This window comes from Heterodontus francisci, chromosome 20 (genome assembly GCF_036365525.1).
Source record: "Heterodontus francisci isolate sHetFra1 chromosome 20, sHetFra1.hap1, whole genome shotgun sequence".
NCBI classification, from domain to species: Eukaryota; Metazoa; Chordata; class Chondrichthyes; order Heterodontiformes; family Heterodontidae; genus Heterodontus; species Heterodontus francisci.
The window spans coordinates 52,315,052-52,331,835 of NC_090390.1; the positions used below are offsets into that span (position 1 = coordinate 52,315,052).

Below are 16,784 nucleotides of genomic sequence, written 5' to 3' on the forward strand. Positions count from 1 at the left end.
GATGACACCTGCTGGCCTCCTTCTCCCATCTTCTGGAAAGAGGACCTGCCTCCTTTCGCTGACTGCTTCCAGAAGTGCCTCAAGGGAGGTTTTGCTGAAGTGTGGGGCAACCCTTCCTTTTTCTGCTGTCATCTCTATACTGCCTTCTCAGCTGTCCACACTCTCCTTGCCTGTGGATTCAACCTGGCTGACTGCTGCACAGGTGTCTTTAAAAATCCCAGCTGCGTTCGAGCTCCCAGCACCAGGACCCACCCACCACTGTTAATTGGATGGCTCCCTCGCCAGCAGCCCTTGATTGGCTGTTAATGGTAAAATGCAGGGGGAGGTCTCACCACCCGCCTGTGCGTCCCGGCGCCATGCATTTCTGCCCGGCATCCAGTTCTCTGCACAAACAGTAAAATCGTGCCCAAAATTTCTATAGAAAACCTGGGAGGATGCCATCTGCTCCCAACCACATGCACCAGGGACTGTCAATGAGCATCTCCTGTCATTGAGATAATTAGAACTAACATATTAAATTGATTTGATATATTTCTGACTGGAGTTGCAAACAATAACTGGCTGAAATGCAGTGATAACATAAAACTTCAGTTATCTAACTGAGACTGAAATTCTAACTACCCCAACTCAGTATATCGAGTGAGTGATGTGAGAAAAAAACCAAAATAACTGCAGAAACTGGAAATCTGAAATAAAAACAGAAAGTGCTGGAAATACTCAGCAGATCAGGCAGCATCTGTGGAGAGAGAAGCAAAGTTAAAGTTTCAGGTTGATGACCTTTCATCAGAACTGGCAAAGATTAGAAAAATTTTAGGTTTTAAGCAAGTACAGGTGAGTTGGTGCAAAATAGAACAAAAAGGAAGTTGTGTGATAGGGCAGAGGGCAGGAAAGATAAAATAATATAGATGTCATGGAACAAAGGCAAAGAGTGTGTTAATGTTTGTGGTGAAAAACAAAGCATTAGTCCAGAGAGTGTTAATGGCAGAATAATGAGTGGCTCTGTCCAGAAGTTCAACATGAAAAACAGGATGGTTAAAAAATAAAATAAAATAATTAAAAATATATTTTAAAAATGTAAAAAGGCCAGTCCTGCTCTGAAATTGTTCAACTCAATCTTGAGTCTGCAAGGCTGTAGAGTGCCTAATTTAAAGATCAGGTGCTGCTCCTCGAGCTTACGTTGATGTTCACTGGAATGCTGCAGCAGGCCAAGGACAGAAATGTGGGCATGAGAGCAGGGGGGGTGTGTTGAAATGGCAAGCAACAAGAAGCTCGGGGTCATGCTTTCGGACTGAGCGGAGGTGTTCTGCAAAGTGGTCACCCAATCTACGTTTGGTCTCCCCATTATAGAGGCGAACGTATTGTGAGCAGCGAATACAGTATACTAAATTGAAGGAAGTACAAGTAAATCGCTGCTTCACCTGAAAGGAGTGTTTGGGCCTTGGATGGTGAGGAGAGAGGAGGTAAAAGGGCAGGTATTACACCTCCTGCGACTGCAGGGGAAGGGGACAAGGTGTCAGGAGTGATGGAGGAGTGGGCCAAGGTGTCGCAGAGGGAATGATTCCTTCGGAATACCGACAGAGGAGGTGAAGGGAAGATGTGTTTGGTGGTGGCATCACGCTGGAGGTGGCAGAAATGACAGAGGTTGTGGAGGCTGGTAGGGTGGAAAGTGAGGACAAGGGGAACCCTGTCATAGTTCTGGGAGATAGGGGAAGGAGTGAGGGCAGAGGTGCAGGAAATGGGTCAGACACGGTTGAGAGCCCTGTCAACCACAATGGGGGGGAACTCCTCGGTTGAGGAAAAAGGAAGACATGATGCTAGACATTGCTCCCAGCAAATTGGAGTGTTGAACTCTGCACCAATCAATATTTCCAGGTGCCTCATCTCACAGTATCTACCTGATATCTCAGCAAACTGCTGTGCAAATTTAATGAACTCTGGATTATTTCAACTCATTGTATGTGTCTTTAATTAGTTTGAAACATTGGAAGTTGATTGTACACTAAAATGCCCCAGGATTACAACAATGTTACAAAATGTCCCAATTCTTATTTTGCTACTTTAATGCTAACCATTTCATTAACGCCAGTAACTTTATTTGGTAGCAGAACACAGTGCAATTTCAGTAAATTGATCCCTTTTGGTAAAGAAAATTTGCATTTTTCTGTAATAAGTATTATGTTACTGACTCTTTCTGCAATGCAAAGTAGCTATGTTGATGTATGCAAGCAGCAAGGGGATCCTTGGAGCATCCTGGTACCCAAATTGCCAATTGGAGGGCAAGTTTTTAAAAAAAGCCTTACATAGTCATAAGATTAATTTCCCTATGCATTAAATACATCTGCCCACATGTTAAGGATTTCATTAAATACCATAGGTATTGGACTATTTTGAGCACCTCAAAATATCAACTTAACGAATATATACAGTAGTAGTATTCACACTGCTATTATACCTTCACAATAATTTGGACTGAACATCCACACCCTTCCAGCACCCTCCTGTTGTAACTCTGATGGGAGGATGAAAATCAGGTCAGGACTCTTATGTGCCAGGACCTTGCCTTCTGTTGGAGTTTCCTGATGGTTTTTTAAGGGGCAGAGTCTCTAACTGTCCTAAACCAGGCTATTGGTGTAGGAGGAAGTGGAGACAAGATCAGGAACTCCCAACCTGGGAGTTCAGTGTCCTTAGTCTGCAAAACATCAAGCAGATCCTGAACATTGGGTAAGAGTAGGCCTGTGCAGGTGAATGTGGGACACACTTTGGAGTCTAGGCCTCTCCAAAGGGATTTTTGTTTATAGTTTTGTGGTTATTTTACAAAGGGCTGTTTTACTTTTTAAGCCCTCCTTGAACTGGCACACTACAGAACAGCGTGTGACCTTCTTTGACACGTGAGCACTTGTGATGCACCACTGGTGGTGCAGATGCCCACTAATCCTGCTTAAATTAGGGGACCACCCCAGCATTTGTGCAGTGGGATGAGCGCTGAAGGTCTCAGGCAGACACACTTAGCCCCTACCTCAGAATACAGGCCCCATAGGATGTCACCACCATATGTTTACTTCACATACCGATCATGTTTGCCAAAATTGCCGTTTTCTTTTTTTCATTGCCAGTTTCTCCAAACTCCTGAAGATATTGACTCCTTGCACTAGCATGACTCCACAGTACTTCACCCAAGTGATCATAATTCATATGTAAGCCTTTGGAGTGTGTGTCAGCTGCATTTTCAAATACAATAGTAGAGCAGCGGGGCTGTTGTAGCATATTTTGACTGGCTGCCTCAGAAACAGAAGCAGAAGGGTTTCTAATAATGACATAAATAACAGGAAGTGCATTGTCCATCATTATAATATATTCACCCTATTCAGCATCAGTTCAGACATAGTGAATGTGAATACCACTTCTGGTGGTAAATTCCAGAGGTTGTGGCCAGTAGCAAGGAGTTGGCAGAACAGCTCTGTACCTGATTTTCTTCCGAGCATAGGGAGCCACCATAACGCCGGAGGAAAATTGCTATCCCTGCAAAATTTTTACGCACTCAATTAAAAAGAATAATTAAATCAGTAGTGTGATTATTTTAGTTTTACCGGAAGAAAGAGATCATTGAATCTTGAATCATACCATATGCATCTGATCCAGGAGTTTGTCAGTGACAATGTATTCAATGAACTGTTTAAGAACCTGCATTGTATGGAGCCATGCTTCTAACTGTTTCATGCTTTTCCTGTTCTATAGTGTGCTTTTTGCTGAAAACTACACAGAGACACACTATCTGCTTGATGGCAGTGCCGTCACAAACACACAGAATCATACGGTAAGTAATTGAAACCTCTTGTTTGCAAATAATAAAATCGCGTTACATTGTTTTAAGTACAGTTGCTGAAATGGACAAACCCAGCACTGTTTCAGCGCTGTCAATCAAAAGATATTCATGTTAATCAATTAAATTCACCATAGCTCACAATCCTAATCTGTTTTTAATCATTGTTAATCTCTAATTTACTAATAGTGCCCAGGCTAAGAGTTTACATGAAAAACAAAGGGTCAGATGTTTAAATTGAGGGGTGCTTGATACTCAAACTTACAAGCCAGTACAAATTTCATTTGATCCTGTTTGAGCCACCACATCAATTACTGCATGAAAATGAAGAATTCTCCCTCAAGCAGAGAATAGATGATTTACCCACCCTTGGCCCTGCTTGAGCTGCTCCTTACGGCTGGCTGATGGCATTTATGGAGCTAGAGTTGGTTTGAGGACATCCTGCTGTCTCAATGAAATGACTTAAAAGTGTGCGGCAAAGGTGAACATTGATATAAACCTTTCTGATTTGGAAGTCACATAGTGCAGTTTATTTTCATTGGCCTAACCTTGCTGTTAATAAATCCTCTTTATTTCTGCTTTCCCTCTTAACACCCTTGGAGAAACTTGATTCTGCTTCATTCCAAACGATAGTTGATAAATGAGTCAGGACTACTTAAAGCAGTCACATAAATTGTAATTGCTGCTTGAGCATCAAGACTTTTTTCGAAAGCTTTGTTGGTTTGATATTTCACTGCTGTATTTAAGATGTCCAATGTTGAAATGTACTGTGTGCTGTGGTACTAAGCCATACAGGGTGCGAACATTGATCTATGTTGATTCTGCTGATCTCAGTCGACTTCATTGCCCTTGGGCTAGGGAGAGGGAAAAATCCAGCAGCATTCTCACTTCACTTTTTATTGACCTCTGCTGAAAAGTGCTCTTATGTGTACAACCAGTGAGGATAGGTATCTGCTCAGATGTGATGCTTTCCACAGACAAATACTCTGCTGACACTTACTGTCCCACATGAAAAATGACCATTTGAGTGATCTACAGAAGTGTAGCCAATGTCAGTTAAATTGGATCCTGTTGAGTTTGTAGGTCCAATTTTACAAATGCATGTAAATGATGGACAGAAAATCATGAGATCTGCATCCATGATTTCCTAATATGCATCGCCAGCAGGTATGTGTAAAATAAACCTGAACATCTTCAGTCCAAAGAGGGAAGAAAATTGGAACAAAAATAAGAATATAAAAAAGATTTGAAAATTCTTTCAGCTTTTACTTCACATACTGTTGCCTATGTTTGACTTCTTAAAAAAATGTTTATCTCGTATTCGTCCTTCATGGATAACGTGCTGGTGAAGGGTATCCAACCTGCAGCTCCAGTGCCACATGTTTTGGAGCAGGTGTGTTCAGACTACATGTGCTGGAGTAGGGTATCCAACCTGAAGCTCCAGTGTCACATGTGTCTGCTTCCCCCTCCCCAGCCATGGCATTGTGTCCATCAAAGCCCAGGTAACTCACTCTTGTGTACACTTACTTATTACTATTTGATTTAGCACTGTTGCTTCATTGGTGGACAAGTTTTCAATCAGAACACTGTTACGACCAAGGCAGGAGGAATGCACTATCTTTTCTAATTCCACTTTTCCACGGATCAAAACATATATTTAAATGTTTACCCAGTTACCAATACGGTCAATCACATACTCTACTCTTTATCCCTGAATAAAGTACACTAACCAGGATTATTTAATAAACAACAAAATTATCAATTTATTATAAAACAAGACTTATCCAGTAATGAAGCAAGGCATTAACACACAGATTGAAATATGAAAGTTCCCTTTTTACCTTAGCCCCTCACATACACACTGGTTAACTGAAAATTAAAAAGATTTTCTCTGTAGAGCTCTTTTACAAAAAAAAATACTTTGGCCAACTAATTGTTAATTCTTGAAGAAAATGGATGAGATATGTTGTGTCCCAAAATTGCATACAGTCTGGCATCCAAGTACACATAGACGGGTCACTGGGATCTTTTCTGGAGCAGTTCTTTTCAGGCGGTGTCGAGAATTAATCTGGCAAGCTTTCCGGGAGCTCCTCAGGAGAAACGTGCCATTTCACAGAGACAAGAGGAAGGAGGCAAGCTGGGTGTTTCTCTCTTGGCAGGTTGATCTCCAACTGCTTTCAAACACAGACCACACCCCAACTGAACCAAAACAATATCTCAGAAGCAAAACCAAACAGCAAGTCAGAACGTCCTGACCCTCAAATCATGACATGTCACTTCTCTGTAAATATCTCCCCCAAGTCACCAAGGTTTCTGTTGTTTGTTGAGCTTTAAGGCATGTGACTTCCAGTAAAGGTTGTTTTCAAACAAGATCTCAAGTGTCTATCCGGCAATCTCTTTTAAAAAACAAAGTCATTCATCTATGGAATTATTTCAGTTCTCCAATCAATCCATCACCACAATTCTAACACATGAATCCTCAAAAAATGTTTTAAAAATATTTAAAATAATAGATGCACCTTCATAACAACACCGAGATCTGAAGGTGTTAATTATGTTGAAAATTAATTGCATTATAAAAATAAACTTTACATATGGCCCCAAGGCTGCATCGTATGCAGTTGTGAACACAAAACCTTGGATATCCATGCACTGGAACATTACTTTTCATGGAATAAATGCTTGAAGGGATGCCTTCTGATATAACTCAGAAATCTGTCAGTGATTTTATGTTCCACATAATTATAATTTTTAAAAAGTAAAAGAAAACGTATGTTTCTTTATCACATTCCTGACTTGTGCATTGTAGATGATGGAAAGGCTTTGGAGAATCAAGAGTTGAGTCACTCTGACCTGCTCTTCTGGCCACAGTATTTTTTTTTAAATGGTCCAGCTACGTTTCTGGTCATTGGTGGCACCAGGATGTTGATGGTGGGGAATTTGACTGTGGTAATGCCAATGAATGTCAAGGGGTGGTGGTTGGACAGTCTCTTGTTGGGAATGACCATTGCCTGGTATTTATGTGGCACAAATGTTACTTGCTACTAATCAGCCCAAGCCTGAATGTTGTCAGGTCTTTCTGCATGGGCACTGCTTCAGTATCTGAGGAGTCGTGAATGGTGCTGAACACTGTGCAATCACCAGCAAGCGTTCCCACATCTGACCTTATGATGGGGGAAGGTTATTGATGAAGCACCTGAAAATGATTGGGCCTAGGACACTGCCCCAAGCAACTCCTGCAGTGATGTACTGAGATGATTGGCCTCCAACAACCATAATCATATTCCTTTATGCTAGGTATGACTCCAAGCAGTGGAGAGTTTTCCCCCGATTTCCATTGACTTCAGTTTTACTAGGGCTCCTTGATGCCATATTTGGTCAAATGCTGCCTTAGTGTCAAAGGCAGTCACTCTCAACTCACCTCTGTAATTCAACTCTTGGACTAAGGCTGTAATGAGGTCTAGAGCCTAGTGGTCCTGGCGGAATCCAAACTGAACATCGATGTGGAAGTTATTGGTAAGTAACTGCTACTTGATAGCACTGTCAATGACCCCTTCCATTATTTCACTGATGATGGAGGCTGATAGGGCGGTAATTGGCTGGATTAGATTTGTTCTGCTTTTTGTGGACAGGACACACTTGGACAATTTTCTACTTGACCGGGTAAATGCCAGTGTTGTAGCTGTACTGGAACAGCTTGACTGGAGATGAAGCTTGTTCTGGGACATAAGTCCTCAGCACAACAGCTGGCTTGTTGTTGGGGCCTATAGTCTTTACTGTATCCAGGGCGCTCAACCATTTCTTGATATCATGTGGAGTGAATTGAATTGCCTGAAAACTGAAGTCAATGGAAATCGGGGGAAAACTCTCCACTGCTTGGAGTCATACCTAGCATAAAGGAATATGATTATGGTTGTTGAATCTGTGATGGTGGGGTCCTCAGGAGAAGGCTGAGATAGATCATCCACTCAGCACTTCTGACTGAAGACGGTTGCAAACTTTTCAGCCAGGTCTTTTGCATTCATGTGCTGGGCTCCACCATTATTGGAGATGGGCATGTTCATGGAACCTCCTCTTCATGATAGCTGCTTAATTGTCTGCCACCATTCTCAACTGGATGTGGCAGAACACCATCCTGACTTGGAATTATATCACCATTCCTCCACTGCTACTGGGTCAAAATCCTGGAACTCCCTCCCTGACAGTATTGTGGGTGTACCTAAACCACAGACTGCTACGGTGCAAGTAGGCCACTCACCACCACCTATTCAAGGGCAATTAAGGATAGGCAATAAATACTGGCCTTGTCAGTGATGCCCATATCCCAAGACAAATTTAAAAAAAAGATCTGCAGAGATTTGATCTGATCTGTTGGTTGTGAATCAGTCCTGGGAAATTAATTACCAAATAAAATAGTGCTCACTTGCAAGATTACATCAGAAAGTAGCATTGGTTCGAAGCAACTCGTCAGTCCAACTGTCTTGCGGGCATCTACAGCCACAGAGCAGCAAGCTGCTCAGGCGTCCTGGCCTGATCTGCAGGTGCCTCAATACTGGCCAAGTGCCCACTTCTAGTACTTTAATGACCCGATCCCTGGAATTTAGAATGAGGTCACAGCAAGGACAGATGAACAGGTGGGAAATTCTGCTACTGGATCTGTGGGTCTGCTGGAATCAGTGGTCCAATATCTGAACAATATAGCAGATGCATACTCCATCTCAAAAGGCATGATCATAATCTTGTATAGATCTGATGGAATGGCAAGTGTGGAGTGCCACTGGACCCCAGTACTTAGCAATGTATGAAAAACAGCAATTTATCAGATCAGGAATTGTCAGATACTTGGTGCACAGTAATCTAAGTGTGGTCTAAGTATGCAAGTTTAATATGATTTCCCTGCTTTTCAATTCTATTTCTCGAGAAATGAATCCAAGTGTGTTTTTTTTATGGCATTAACTTGTGTCATTACTTTTAGTGATTTACGTATCTGTTTCCCGAAATCCCTTTGCCCCTCTACTGCTGGTCTGTGGGATTGCATGATGGAAGGTGGCATGGCCTAGGTAGCAGCATGAAGGCCCAAATGTTTTTTAAATGGAGGGAGAGAACTTAATACAGTCCTGCTTTCCATCCATTTCTGGCCTAGAGTCTCACCAGTTATAAGCCTCAGCTTCTGATGCCACAGCAGTGTTCACAATATAGTACTACTGGGATTTTCCTCTGTATCAATGCTGGGCCTCCGCTTGCTGTTTGTCATATATATGAAATAACCCTGGACCCAAGAGACTGGGTTAGTGTTGTGGTGATGTTGGGGGGGAGTCCTGACTTGTCATAATACTACCACAAAGAGAACACAGCCCATGCTTTCAAAATATGTCAAAGGAAATTTAAATATGTGTTACTTGAATTCAAGCAAAGCTACCAATCAAACACATAGTCAAACATAATCCACAGGATGTTTGAACTTTAATTGAACGCCTTTACCCTCTCCCCTTTGGACATCTGCTGCAAATAATCCTGTTCTGGGGCTAGAACAGTTATTAATTTTAAATCTGAGATAGATAGATTTTTGTTAAGCCAAGATATTAAGGGATATGGGCCAAAGGCAGGTATACGGAGTTAGACCGCTGATCAGCCATGATCTCATTGAATGGCGGGACAGGCTCGAGGGGCTGAATGGCCTACTCCTATTCCTATCTTCCTATGTTCCTATTATGTATCAAAAAAGCGATACTGTTTTGTGTGAGTGAGACTCACTTTTTAAACCTGTATGTTCCATGACAGAAGGAAAGATATAACATGGACGCAAATCCTTCAGTTTTGTCACTAAGGTGGTCTTAACTTCAAGGACCAACCTATTCCTCTGGCTCTGTTTCATCCCTCATGACACTGTGTTGATGCACATCATCAACATCACTTCTATTTTTGCCACAATGGTTAGAAATTCTGCTGGTGTGTGACAGTAAAAATCACCACATTTACTCTGTATCTATAAAAATAATGGTTGGACAATTTTATTTTTTTCGTTCTTGGGTTGTGAGCATCACTGGCACATTTATTGCCTCTCCCTAATTGCTCACAACGACCTCCATGTAGTGTAGGTGCATCCACAGTGCTTTTCTGTAGCGGTTTAATATAATTGAGTGGCTTGCAACACCATTTCAGAGGGAAGTTAAGAGTTTTGCTGTGGATCTGTAGTCACGTGTAGGCCAGACTGTGTTAGAATGGCAGATTTCCTCTCCTGAAAGACATTAGTGAACCAGATGGGTTTTTTGCAACAATCCGGTGTTTCATGATCATTATTAGTGAGACCAGCATTTTATTCTGGATTTATTAATTGAATTTAAATTCCCCAGCTGCTGCGGTGAGACTTGAGCTCATGTGTCCACAGCATTAGTCCAAGCCTCTGGATTACTAGTCTAGTAACATTATCACTATGCTACAGTCCCTCTAAAATGCCCAATATGGAGTCTAAGTTTGTGAGCTGTATTTTGTTCTGATGACAGGGGTCCCAGCGGCCAGCTGGCAGGTGGTGGGAGACATTGGACCCCCATTGCAATTACATGGCAGGCAGGCAACTAACTGCCTGCCATCAGGGACACTGTCCCTTTAAGGGATGAGTTCCCGCCTCTAAGAGCTTCTGGCCGATCGAAAGGCTGGCAGCTCTGCAGTACCCAAGAGTCTAGAGACCCCAGGAGAGATAAGTGGGATTAGGGCCACTGGGGCCATTTAGGCAGGGTGGGGAGGATAGTGCAGTCTTTCCGGGGTGGGGGGGGGAGCGGGGAGTGTGGTCATCGCCTATAGAGGGGCCCTCCAGGGGCTATGAATTTCCCCAAAGGAGTGACCCCCAACCCCATGACGAGGCCGTTAGGTTTTTCCAAGCTGCGGCACCCCCTCTGCCTTCTATTAAATTGAGGCAGAGGTGAGGAAAGAGGCCCTTAAATGGCTATTAATTGGCCAATTAAGGGCTTCAATTGGCTTGGGGTGGGAAGGCTGTCCTTGGCCTTCCCCGCCCCGGCCTAAATTGGAAGGTGTCAGGAAGGCAATTGGCAGTTCACCCCACCCCCCCCAACCCCCCGCCTTCCGACGCAGTTTTATGGGGCCCCGCCACCTTGCCTCCATTCCTGTCCCGAGGGGGCCCATAAAATTCAGCCCCTGTGCCTGAGTAACAGCAGTGAACTTATGAAAGAAGCTCAGTGGGAGCACAGAAGTTTATTTTATGTTTGAGATTGATTTCATAAATTGTTTCTTTGCAAATGAAGAGGGCCGTTGGTGGAAATTATGAAACCCCTGTAGGCTAAAGCAGTCAACAGTATCAGTTACTACCAACAAACCAGTAATTAATTGTGGGTATATTAAAGTATTAATGAGAAGAATCTTTACTTCTCCATAATGGTAGTGCTAGGAAATAGAGCATTGATTTTCAATAGCTTTACCTGCTGTTGAAATTTATTATCCCCACATTGGATATTTGTCCAGTTCAGATACAGATTTGTTCTGCTCAACCTCTGAAGTTATTCCTATTACAACAGCATAACAATTCAATTTCCTGCACGAGATATCCTTACTGGCATTACTAATTTAGGCTCATGTATTTCTCTTTTTCAGCAGAAGAACTATTAATGATAGAACAGAAATTTCAGCCCACCCTATTAGCTGGGGTGAGGCAAGTGTTCATTTTGGCTGCCCTCTTCCCCACATTCCAGTCGCAGTTTGAGAGAAGTGTCTGAGAGCATTCTTAGACTGGGCTACAATGGAAATCCTACCAAATGTGTCCCTGATGGGCTCAGAGGAAATTATATCTTCTGAGAGCGATGGTTGGTTCAGTTCTGCACCTAGAGACGGCCCCAACATGTGCCCTATCCAATTGATTGGCCCTACTCCCCTGCTGGAATTTTAGAAAACATTTCTCACCTTAATCTTCAGGGTACTCCAGTCTCTAATTCTTCTTCTGAGAACAGTAGAATGTTGCTCCTAGTTTCCACTGCTTCCATGAGGCAGGCAACTCTTTTTTTTTATTCATTCATGTGTTGTGGGTGTCACTGGTAAAGCCATCATTTATTGCCCATCCCTATAATTCCCCTTGAGCAGATGGTGGTGAGCTGTCTTTTTGAACACAACTGACTGGCCTGCCCAGCCATTTCAGAGGGCAATTAAGAGTCAACTACATTGTTTTGAGTCTGGAGTCACATGTAGGCTAGACTGGGTAAGGACAGCAAATTTCCTTCCCTAAAGGACATTAGTGAACTACGTGGGTTTTTACATCGGTCTGTTGGTTTCATGATCACCATTGTTGATACTAACTTTTTATTCCAGATTTATTTAATTGAAGCTAAGATCCTTTACTAGGACCCTTGATATTAAAACAGCAAACACAAAATTTTATGGCTGGTGCTTTGTGCTCGATTCCTATTCACTGAATAGGCAAAATGAGTTATAAATGTCTATTTATTTATTTAGAGATACAGCACTGAAACAGGCCCTTCAGCCCACCGAGTCTGTGCCGACCAGCAACCACCCATTGATACTAATCCTACAGTAATCCCATATTCCCTACTACCTACCTACACTAGGGGCAATTTACAATGGCCAATTTACCTATCAACCTGCAAGTCTTTGGCTGTGGGAGGAAACCAGAGCACCCGTCGAAAACCCACGCAGTCACAGGGAGAACTTGCAAACTCCGCACAGGCAGTACCCAGAATCAAACCTGGGTTCCTGGAGCTGTGAGGCTGCGGTGCTAACCACTGCGCCACTGTGCCACCCATAGAAGAGATTGACACTACCACTCCACTTCATTCGTCCTTGGTTTCTGGATTAAAATGGGGCCACCGTGTCATGCAGTTGGTAGAAATAAATAAACTCAATGTTTTTTAATCAACTATGAACAAAAAGAAAGGTTAAAACCTGTAATCTGTGGGAAAATTAGTTTGTACAGGTGATATTTATAAATACACCATTGCTGGGGATGAATCTAATAGGCAAAGTTAGAGAAACCAATCATTTTTTAAATCAACAAGCATCTAATAATGAATATTATGACTTCTAATAATTATGGTATGTTTTTGATGAGCTCTGGTTCTCTTCACTTTAACATCATCAACCATTCTTTCAGCCGTTGCTTGAATTCCCTCTGGTACCTCCCTTCATTCCCTTGCCTCCTTCCATTTTACTTTCAGTAAGAATCTGAAAAAAAATCTCTTTGACTGGGCATTTGGCCCACTCCCCTAATTTGTTCTGTTTTCCCTTTCTCTGTTCTGCTTCCTATCTTTGAAGCATCTATTCTATAAATGGAGAATCCTATAGAGATTAAACCCAGAGTTGAGAGTAAGTTGTAAATTATTGTATCATCCAGTTCCCTAGTAATGCGTTGTCATATGTTTTACACTAGATTTGCAACTGAAAATTCATTTTGACCAACTAAGTATTTTTAGTGATACTGGGTGAAAAAAATTAGAAGACTCTCGTATATTTATTGCCTATTTTTAATGGGATATACAAAACTCTGTTTTCCCCTTTAGCACATCAGCATTGAGAGACTCAATATTCTAACTTCATGATGATGATTCTATGAGAATGCTTCATAGAGACAGATTTATACAATGCATGATTGACAGTACACTAGCATGAAGCAAATTTGCTGATGGTGTCTGTTCTCAGGAGAGTAGTTAAGGAGAAAGTAGTTTCACTTAAGAGAATGACATCCGACTGATGCATGATGCTTTTAAACAGATTGTCAGGGGTGTCCTGATGAGCACTGGACAGAGGAAGGTAAAACATTATTACATAGCAAAGCATTAGTTAATCTTCTGCGCAGCAGCAAGTGACTGACCTCACAGAGAATTTATGTGAAAACCAATCTAAATCTAAGCTGCTAAAATTGCTTTTTGCTGCTTAAGCTCAATAGCAAGGTGACTACTTTGAGCTGGAGATTAACTCAAAGGCTGGAAGGGAGCACAGGCGGCACCTTTGAGGACAGGAAATCCAGAAGAATGCACTTCCCGCAGATTCTGCCAAATTTAACGGCAGGATCTGGTTATCGTTTTTTATCTCTGTCTCCTAGCCGCAGCCAGCCAGATAAAAAGTTGGCTGACTGCTGGGCAGGCAGACCTTCAGCACCAAGACACAGTTGGCAAGTGGAGAGAGGGAGAGAGGAATTGGAAAGGCTGGACAGGGGTTGGGGAATATCAGGGGCTAGAGGGAAGATCAGAAGCTAGAGGAAAGATTGGTAGCCACAATAGGGGGAAGATTGGAAGCCGGAGGAAAGATTGGAGTCCAGAGCAGTGGGGAGGTCAGAGGCCAGAGGGAAGATTGGAGGCCGTGGTTAAGGAAGATCAGAGGCCTTGTGGAGGAGATTGGAAGTGTTCGGTGGGGATTGGAGGCCTTGTGGAGAAGCTCAGAAGGGTCAAGGGGGATAAAGAAGAGTCGGAGAGAGATCTGAAGGGTGGAGGGTTGTCTGATCATGGAGGTTTGGTGAAGCAGGTAAACTGGATTCAGCAGGATAGTGGAAAGGCACCTAGCTCCTGAATCCAGCAGTCCTTGCCTCCCTTTAGCCACTGGGTTTCCCGAGGCATGGAAAATTCAGCCGGTCAGTGTTAAATTCAAAATGATGTTAAATTGCCAACCTGCCTCTTGGAGGCGGGCTGGGTGCCCGCCCCCTCTCCCACTACTGTTAAAACCAGAAGCAGGTAGGTTGGGATCGAGATTCAGATTATTATTATAGCCCCCCTCCCAACCCAAACCTACCCATTTTTGGGAGTTAAAATTCCCCCTTTTGTTACTGAGCTTGGTTCACCACTGCCTGCCGCAGATGCATCTGTCCATGACAGTATTGGTAGGAGTGACCACAGCACAGTCGTTGTGGAAACGAAGTCCCGCATTCACATTGAGGATACCCTCCTTCATGTTGTGTGGCACTACCACTGTGCTAAATGGGATAGAATTCGATCAGATCTAGCGATGCAAAACTGGGCATCCGTGATGCGCTGTGGGCCATCAGCAGCAGCAGAATTGTACTCAACCACAATCTGTAACCTCATGGCCTGGCATATCCCCCACTCTACCATTACCATCAAGCCAGGAGACCAACCCTGGTTCAATGAGGAGTGCAGGAGGGCATGACAGGAGCAGCACCAGGCATACCTCAAAATGAGGTGTCAACCTGGTGAAGCTACAACACAGGACTATCTGCGTATCAAATTGCATAAGCAGCAGGCAATAGACAGAGCTAAGGGATCCCATGACCAACGGATCAGATCTAAGCTCTGCAGTCCTGCCACATCCAGCCGAGAATGGTGGTGGACAATTAAACAACTAACTGGAGGAGGTGGCTCCACAAATATCCCCATCCTCAATGATGGGGGAGCCCAGCACATCAGTGCAAAAGATAAGACTGAAGCATTTGCAACAATCTTCAGCCAGAAGTGCTGAGTTGATGATCCATCTCGGCCTCTTCCTGAAGTCTCCAGCATCACTGATGCCAGACTTCAGCCAATTCGAGTCACTCCTTGTGATATCAAGTAACGACTGAAGGCACTGGATACTGCAAAGGCTATGGGCCCTGACAATATTCCGGCAATAGTACTGAAGACCTGTGGTCCAGAACCTGCCGCGCCACTAGCCAAGCTGTTCCAGTACAGCTACAACACTGGCATCTACCCTGCAATGTGGAAAATTGCCCAGGTATGTCCTGTACACAAAAAATAGGACAAGTCCAACCCGGCCAATTACCGCCCCATCAGCCTACTCTCAATCATCAGTAAAGTGATGGAACGTATCATCAACAGTGCCATCAAGCGGCACTTGCTTAGCAATAACCTGCTCAGTGACGCTCAGTTTGGGTTCCGCCAGGGCCACTCAGCTCCTGACCTCATTACTGCCTTGGTTCAAACATGGACAAAAGGGCTGAACTCAAGAGGTGAGGTGAGAGTGACTGCCCTGGACATCAAGGCAGCATTTGACCGAGTATGGCATCAAAGAGCCCGAGCAAAACTGAGGTCAATGGGAATCGGGGGAAAACCCTCTGCTGGTTGGAGTCATACCTCGCGCAAAGGAAGATGGTTGTGGTTGTTGTTGTTGGAGGTCAATCATCTCAGCTCCAGGACATCACTGCAGGAGTTCCTCAGGGTAGTGTCCTAAGCCCAACCATCTTCAGCTGCTTCATCAATGACCTTCCTTCAATCATAAGGTCAGAAGTGGGGATGTTCACTGATGATTGCACAATGCTCAGCACCATTCGTGACTCCTCAGATCCTGAAGCAGTCCGTGTAGAAATGCAGCAAGACTTGGACAATATCCAGGCTTGGGCTGATAAGTGGCAAGTAACATTCGCGCCACACAAGTGCCAGGCAATGACCATCTCCAACAAGAGAGAATCTAACCATCTCCCCTTGACATTCAATGGTATTACCATCACTGAATCCCCCACTATCAACATCCTAGGGGCTACCATTGACCAGAAACTGAATTGGAGTAGCCATATAAATACCGTAGCTACAAGAGCAAGTCAGAGGCCAGGAATCCTGAGGCGAGTAACTCACCTCCTGACTCCCCAAAGCCTGTCCACCATCTACAAGGCACAAGTCAGGAGTGTGATGGAATACTCTCCACTTGCCTGGATGGGTGCAGCTCCAACAACACTCAAGAAGCTCGACACCATCCAGGACAAAGCAGCCCGCTTGATTGGCACCCCATGTACAAACATTCACTCCCTCCACCACCGATGCACAGTGACAACAGTGTGTACCATCTACAAGATGCACTGCAGCAACGCACCAAGGCTCCTTAGACAGCACCTTCCAAACCCACGACCTCTACCAACGAGAAAGACAAGGGCAGCAAATACATGGGATACACCACCTGCAAGTTCCCCTCCAAGTCACACACCATCCTGATTTGGAACTATATCGCCGTTCCTTCACTGTCACTGGGTCAAAATCCTGGAACTCCCTTCCTAACAGCACTGTGG

General features: G+C 43.7%; 1 protein-coding gene across 4 annotated transcripts in view; it reads left to right on the forward strand.

Moving 5' to 3' along the window:
- adam12 (ADAM metallopeptidase domain 12) overlaps window positions 1-16,784 on the forward strand; it is a 378,401-nt gene that overhangs the window by 228,853 nt on the left and 132,764 nt on the right. For all 4 annotated transcript variants that reach the window (XM_068052744.1, XM_068052745.1, XM_068052747.1 and 1 more), the window contains one exon: window positions 3,736-3,814. In XM_068052744.1, the coding sequence (XP_067908845.1) occupies window positions 3,736-3,814 (79 nt within the window). The remainder of the gene's footprint in view (window positions 1-3,735; window positions 3,815-16,784) is intronic.